This window comes from Triticum aestivum, chromosome 1B, assembly GCF_018294505.1.
Source record: "Triticum aestivum cultivar Chinese Spring chromosome 1B, IWGSC CS RefSeq v2.1, whole genome shotgun sequence".
In the NCBI taxonomy this organism is placed as follows: domain Eukaryota; kingdom Viridiplantae; phylum Streptophyta; class Magnoliopsida; order Poales; family Poaceae; genus Triticum; species Triticum aestivum.
In genome coordinates, this window is record NC_057795.1 from 36,056,584 (window position 1) to 36,063,965 (window position 7,382).

The 7,382-nt window shown below is 50.4% G+C and overlaps 1 protein-coding gene and 1 long non-coding RNA gene across 2 annotated transcripts; both read right to left on the reverse strand.

Moving 5' to 3' along the window:
• Positions 1 to 2,472: 2,472 nt before the first annotated feature.
• LOC123085823 (zinc finger protein ZAT12-like) lies at positions 2,473 to 3,339 on the reverse strand. The gene has a single exon (XM_044507529.1). It carries the CDS (start codon positions 3,279 to 3,281, stop codon positions 2,709 to 2,711), a length of 573 nt encoding a protein of 190 aa, XP_044363464.1. The 5' UTR covers positions 3,282 to 3,339; the 3' UTR covers positions 2,473 to 2,708.
• A 3,265-nt stretch (positions 3,340 to 6,604) lies between these two features.
• On the reverse strand, positions 6,605 to 7,015 carry LOC123085829 (uncharacterized). The gene is made up of 3 exons (XR_006439962.1): positions 6,960 to 7,015; positions 6,748 to 6,873; positions 6,605 to 6,652 (listed from the first exon to the last, which is right to left on the reverse strand). It is a non-coding gene; the product is annotated as an uncharacterized lncRNA (long non-coding RNA).
• Between the last annotated feature and the right edge of the window lie 367 nt (positions 7,016 to 7,382).

Sequence of the window (7,382 nt, forward strand, 5' to 3'; positions counted from 1 at the left end):
GGATTCGTCTCGTCGTTCTGAGCAACTTTCATGTACAAAGTTTTTCCATTCGAGCTACGGTTTATTTTATATTAATTTTAAAAGATTTAATCATTTTTAGAATTTATTCAATTATTTTAATTCAACATTATCCAGAATAGTGTATGCTGACGTCATCATGGCGTCAGCAGTCAACAGAGGTGTTGACTGGTCAAACTAACACGCAGGGCCCACCTGTCATACTCTGTTTAGGTTAATTAGGGTTTAGCTAAACTAATTAATGTTTAATTAAACTAACTAGTTAATTAGATTAATTAAACATGATTAATTAACCTAATTAATTATTATTAATTCATTTTTATTTTTATTATTTTTTTACAAAAACGTTCTGGGGCTGGGCCCGTTTGTCATAGGCCCCTGGGGCCAAACGGGCGCGGGCGAACGGGTTACGAGGCGGGCAGCGCCAGGCGACTGACGGGGCAGCCCCGGGCACGCGGGCGTCGGCCGCCGGGGCGCGGCGCGGTGAGGCCACCGCGGCTAGGCGGGGCAAGGGGCAGGAGCAGGGCGCCGGAGCGCCGGATGTGGCCGCAGGCGTGGCGTCTTCGCCGGCGCAGGGGGTGCAGGAGCGGGGCGAGGTCGACGCCGGCGGTGGGGCGAAGGCGAGGTGATGCAGGGGCGGGCGCCCGGCAGAGCAGCGGCGGTGCGCGTGTGGAAGGAGGCCGCGGCGAGCGCGAGGACGACGCCAGAGCGGGGGCAGCCGCGCGGGAAGGCCGGAGCGGCGCTGTGGACGCCGAGGAAGGAGGCCGGGCATGGAAAGCAGGGGCCCGAGGCCATGGCGGCCTCGCTCGGCAGCGACAAGGGCGAGGCACAGCGAGGCGGGGGTCGGGCACGCGTGTTGACATGCGTGGGAGTGCGCGTGCGGCAGCAGCTAGGCGTAGCGCGGGCGGGAGCGGGTGGACGCAGTGCGCGGTCGAGAGCTGCAGGGGGCGACGGCATGGCCGGCGCAGTGGTGCGCATGCTCGCGGCCGGCACCGAGCAGAGGCAGGGAAGGGGGGAGGGCGATGCCTCATCGAGGGAGCGTAGGGGGTACGGGCAGCGTGGGTCGAGGTGGTCGATGGGGACGACGGCGTCGGAGGAGGCAGACCAGCGAGGAGGCGTGGTCGAGGCGGCGTGAGTAGGAGACGAGGAGGCGGCGGATCCGGCGACGAAGCTCGGCGGCAGGCCGCGGGATCCACGGGCGACAACGGTGACGTCGGCAGGGCGCGGTCGGGGTTGAGCCCCGATCTAGATCGGGGGCGAGAGGGACGAGAGAGTGGGTGAGGGTTGTGCGGGAGTGTGTGCAGGGTGAGTGGGGGTGGTTTCCCTAGGGTTTCGGCCGACAAGGAAGGATATGGGGAGTGGGGTGGGCCGGCCTGGTGGCCAAGAGGCCAGTTAGGCCGAAGCCCAGTGGGGGAGGGAGGATTCTTGTCTCTGTCTTTTTCTTTTTAGTTATTCTTTCGTGTTTCATTTCTAGTTTCTTTTTATTTTAGTTTTGTAAAACTTATCACTAGCACCTAACTTAGTATTTGTAAATATGCTACTGCCACATTAATCCTTAACCAAAAATAATTTGATATTTTATAAAATTCAATAGGCCTTTATTTAATTGTTTTAACTACTGTTTAATTACTTTAGAGCCTTTATACTCTTTATCGCAGTTTGGTTTTTCCACCACAATTACCTATGATTTATCCGACACATTTAGAACATTTTAGTTTTATTTTTGGAAAACTTTTGTTGTTTGCCTTAATTTCAAATTTGAATTTTGAATAGGTTTCGATCCAACGCGAGATTTGCAACAGTAATCAAGGTGACATGGCATCATTAGCAGAGATTTACTGTAGCTTGATTATCCAGGCGTCACACCCATGATCCGCCAGCTCCGGATCCGAACACGAGTTGGGCGGGGGGATTCCCGCGTGAGGGCGCACTCCTCCTGGGAGCGTTGGAGAGTAGTGCAGACGATGGCCATCTTCTCCTCGAGGCTGCAAGGGGTGGGCTCCTAGTCCTCGGATCCGAACATGTCAGTGTCAGATCCGTGCACCGCCATGGATGAGAATGCTGGGGCTGACAAGAGAGGAGCTTGGTAGTGCGGGAGGGGAGTGGAGTGGAGTGAAATGTGGCCCATAGGGTCCTTTTGTGCCGGGTCAGGTGGGCCAGCATGGGCCGCATCCGACGTGGTGGGCGTGCTCAGGCGCGTCTGGGCGTCTCCGTATTCGCCCCAGAGTTGGACTGGATATGGGCGTGTGTCCGCCAGTCCGTGCGTTTGGGCTGGCTATGAGAAGGTCAGTTGGGTAGCGTTTTTGCGTCCGAACACTGATCGGGCAGCCCGTCCGGACGTTTGGGGTGGATTTGGGGTTCAGGTGTATATTTTACAATGACAATATAATTACATTGAGCCACTTGACCAAAGGTTTTTTCATCAATAATAATAACAGCAAAACCCAAGGTAATTAGTCTTGGTGGGCCTCCAAGTCACCAAATTGAGCACACTGTCATCTCAAAAGGAAATGATCTATGTGCGTCATGCCCTTCCATTAGGCACTCATCTAACCTGCTACTAGAAAATGTGGATTAATGTCTTCATCGAAGAAGAAGAAGAACAAGTGAAAAGAGAACCTAAAGTAGTAAGTACACACACAGTTATTAATGTACTGTCCAGCAAAACCCCGGCAATAGAGGGAGAGGAGCTAGTAGCCGACGCAGTCCACCGCCATGGCGCCGGCATCCAAAAACTGGTGGAACGTGTACCCAGCGGCTGCGGTGTCATGGCCGCACTCGCCATGATCGACGTCACTGCCACCCACATCGTCACACGGCGGGTGGTTCAGGTCAAGCCACAGCCCGGGCTTGATGCCTCCTCCGCTGCCAACAACCACAACGGCGTTGTTACTGTCCTCAAGGTTGTCGGTCGTCTTCGCCGGCGGACCCGCTGTGACGCCATCGCCTCCTGCAACCATGGCACGGTGACGCCTCATGTGGCCGCCGAGCGCCTGGCCGACGGCAAACTCGAGGCCACAGATGGAGCAGCCGTGCATCTTGGGCTTGAAGTCGCCGTCGCCGTCCAGTCTCGGCTTCTTGTGGCTGGCCCGGTGCCCGCCCAGCGCCTGGAACGACGGGAACACGCGGTCGCACGTCTTGCAGACGAACGCGCGCTCCGGGGCGCGGTCACCGCGTGCAGCCACCGGCATCGCCTGCTCCCGCGACACCAGCAGCAGCATGCGCGCCATATCCCTCTCCTCGAACGCAAATCTCTTCATCATTGCTCACTAACCACTGAAGAAGAAGCTTAATCAGATGGACAAATGGAAGAAGAAGCTTAATCAGATGGACAAATGGAAGAAGAAGAAGAAGAAGCAGCTGAGATTGGCTATGGACAGATGGATGAAGAAGAGCGCATCAAACTGCATCCGTATTTATAGACAAGGAACTAAGCCATAACTAAAGTAATCAGCCAGTAGCACGGCAGCAGTGACTCTAACCATCTCTGCATGAGTTTCTGATTAAACAAACAGCGCAAGCTACCCCTACAACAAGACCAAGAAGCAGCTGCCGCTTCCTGTAGCTAGCTGCACGTAACGCGGCGCCATGGAACCATGATGCATCTCTTCTTTTCTCTTGGGCTAGCTAATGGATAAATATGCAGCAGATCGTGCATGATGATGATGCAAGCGTCCAATTAGATTCTGGGTCAACTGTTCCTCTTCTAGAAACATGTCTTAAGAAACTCAGAAAAACATATTAATTCAGTATCCAATACGAATTTGGATAGACACCAGTTGCAGATTCTTGCCGCGAGATTCTACGAAGTGTGGTACCTACAACAAGATAAAAACTTCATTTCATAAAATGGAAGATGATACTTTGTGTCAGTGAGGATTCCCATTTTCCCTGGAACTACCTAGGCATGTAGTACTTGAAATCCTAAATTGTGTACACTTGCATGGGTTTGGCTGTGAGTCATGCGTGACTAGACCAACATCACAATCTGGAAAGGCAATTATGCTTGATGAATGACGAGCTCATTCATGAGACGCCTCATGGCCGTCCCAAGTGCCGCATGAAACAGTATCTTGAATCTGATACGTAGCTTGTGCACTCACTCAGTCACCAACAAATGCTGGCTGGCAGTATCAAGAAAAGGCCTCTTCCAGTTTGTGGCTTCATCCAGCCGAAAAGCCACCTTAACTAAAACTACTGTTAAACAACCACCGGAGTATAAGTGTAATACCTAAGCCGGATATATATTATATGGCCCGTACCAAGCAGCACATCTTAACCTAATTTTATGCGCTTTCGAAAAGTTGTCTGAGCTCAAAATTAACTTCTCTCTCTAAACACGCTTTCGCTCCGTTTTATATATAAAGCAACAACCCGCTTCAAATTAACTTCTACAAGAGCGTTTCCCGTGAAATAAATTCTGCATGAGTTTTTTTTTTCCTGGTGAAGACTCTTTCACTGCAAATTCAGAACTTGTCCCTTCAAGTATCTGAGTTTTCCTATCCACTTCAAGAAACTCGGGAATGCTGACGAAATAGAGACTGGATCGCTTTGAGAAGCACCTAGGTGTAAGTAGTTCCTAAGAAAAGCACCTCTCAGTTCGAGACGCTTGGTGTTAATAATTCCCGTGCTCATCAGCCTTCCTATGTATTGTACATTGTATATCTTTTTCTGGAATGCCAAGTGCGGTTCATAAAAGGCTCGGTTACTATCCATCCATGTTTTAATGGCAAAATGACATGCATAAAAATATACTCTCTTTATTTCAAATATATAAGGTGTATTTTTTTCGTATTACATCGTGTCAAACATACTCCTTATATTGGGAAAGGTGAAGACTATATAAACTCGCAGATTGGAGTATATTATGTAGGCACCCATATCATGTTGGCTTGAGGATATTCTATGTGAAGAGTATAAGACTGATTTACGAGTGATTTCTAGGCTCCTCAATACTCAGTATAAAGTACCTAAAAATAAAATTCGATCATGAGTTCACGACTCAATGGCAAGCCAGGGGACTCCCACCTTATGAAAGTGAAATCCACAGTGAACCCAAATTAATTTGGTTTTGGATGGACTTGGTTGGGATACACTCCGCTTTATAGACAATATTCACGCCTTTTCAGCCTGGCGAGAAAAAAATATACGAAACTACGGCACACGCCATAAGCACTGCTCCTTGAGTAGTTCCATCAAACCTTGCTCTATTTTTACAATCTGGTCACAAGATTGCTCTAGTGCATTTAACCGTGAACAACACCAATGTAATCTTCGTCAAAACGCAGCTTTCTACATGCAAAATTACTCTGCCGTGTCTATAAAGTTTCCAAAGTTCTAGTTCCCATGAACAAGGTAGTTTTTTTTAAGGTACAGGTAGAGCTTTAGCAACCATCTTAGCATGGCATCCACGTCACTTAGTCTGCTATACAGTCCATGCAGCATGCAGCATGCAGCTTTGCATTGGTTTGGTAATTGGTAGCATGTGCGATGTTGAGCCTCTGGACCCAAAACCAAAACTTGCAGCTGAGTTGAGCCTGATCTAGCTGCCTTCGACGTTAGCAGTCAGCAGTTTATTAATCACCTGGAACATGCTTAAACAGCTTCAGTTTTCTGCATACGTATGTACACCACCATTATTAATCATATGTGTGCACTACCGGACTCGCGGGCTATGCCTACGGCCCAGGGCCGTCGGCATAGGTCATATGCCATCGGCATAGATCTATGCCTACGGCTGCCATCGGCATAGCCCCGTCGGTGTAGATCACGTCAGCGTAGTATAGCCGTCGGCATAGGAGCGTATGCCGACGGCCGTGGGGCAGCCGTCGGCATAGTTTAGCCGTCGGCGTTGTTTTGCGTCTGACGGCAACAGACGGCATCGTCAAAACCGCTAGCGACTCAGGAGAAGACACGTGGCAGCGATATGCCTACGGCAAAGCCGTTGGCATACCGTTGCCACGTGTCGTCCCCTGGCTCGGCCTGGCGGCAGAGATATGCCTACGGCAAAGCCGTCGGCATAGATGTAAATCTATGCCGACGGCTTTGCCGTAGGCATATCTCTGCCACGTGGCGCCTCCTGGTGGCTCCTGAGCATATATATGCCGACGGCTTTGCCGTAGGCATAGTTTTTTTCCCTGTTTTCTCTTTTTCAATTCATTTGACAACATTTCAAAGCAGAATAATATGAAATATGACAGTTCATCATCATCATTTAAACATAGTCAAGCTCATCATCTAAAGATCATCACCGGCGAAAGTTCACAAACATAAAAGTAGTGCAAGACATGAAACATCATAAAAGTTGAAACATGAAAGGCATGGCACAACGGCCGCATACACAGAATCATCATCGACATCAAGCACCACCGAGTCCACCTCCGCCAAAACCACCACCACCACCGAGTCCACCTCCGCCAAGTCCACCTCCGCCAGAACCACCACCACCACCGAGTCCACCTCCGCCAAGTCCACCTCCGCCAAAACCACCACCACCACCGAGTCCACCTCCGCCAAAACCACCACCACCAAGTCCACCTCCGCCAAAACCGCCACCGCCAAGTCCACCTCCACCATCACTCTGGCAGATCGGAGTGACTGGGGTCGACGGAGCAGGAGTCGAGCCACCGGTCCCCTACATGTTTGAGAGAAGATTCTAACGGTAAATATGACATGATAGTGTTGAATGAACGAGAACTAGTTTGTCAGTAGTTAGGCAAACGTACTAACCGGAGTATCACCGCCTAGTGCCAGCCATTCCTCGAACGTGGGAATGTGTGGGGCGTCTCCCGCAGGTGGTGGTGGGGGTCCAACTTGTGGTGGCTCCGTGCGGTTAGTCCAAGACGCCAACATAGCCTGGATGTTAGTTAAACAAGCAAACTAGAAAGTCAGAAGGAATGAAAGTGCTAATTTGAGCTTGGTTTTAAGAGGGCAAAACTAACCGCCATCACTTGACGGCTGTAATCATCGTTTGCCTTCACTCGTTGCAAGTACTCCCTCACCTCAATATGCCTATGCTCGAGAAAGGCCTGATATGCCTACAAATTTGAGGTTGTTTCTAAGTGGGTAGTGCTAAAAATAAACTAAGAAAGATAGAGACAAAGAAGATAAGGGGAAGTACTTACAGCACGCTGGCGGACTAAGGGAGGCTATGAACGCCCCGTACTCTCTAACGGGCTCGGGTTGGTAGCTCGAAGCCGTGTGTACGAGATCGAAGGAGTGATCAAGCCATCGAAACACGGATACCGGCCATGGGACTTACTCTGGATGGCCACCACCGCCGTGTCGTCGATCTGAGACTGGGCGACCTCAGGAACGGGAACATCCGGATGCAACTTCTGATAGTTCTGAGTGTAAGACTCCAG

Coding starts and splice junctions, on each gene's coding strand:
- LOC123085823 (XM_044507529.1), bottom strand. CDS start 3,281: ATGATGAAGAGATTTGCGTTCGAGGAGAGGGATATGGCGCGCATGCTG.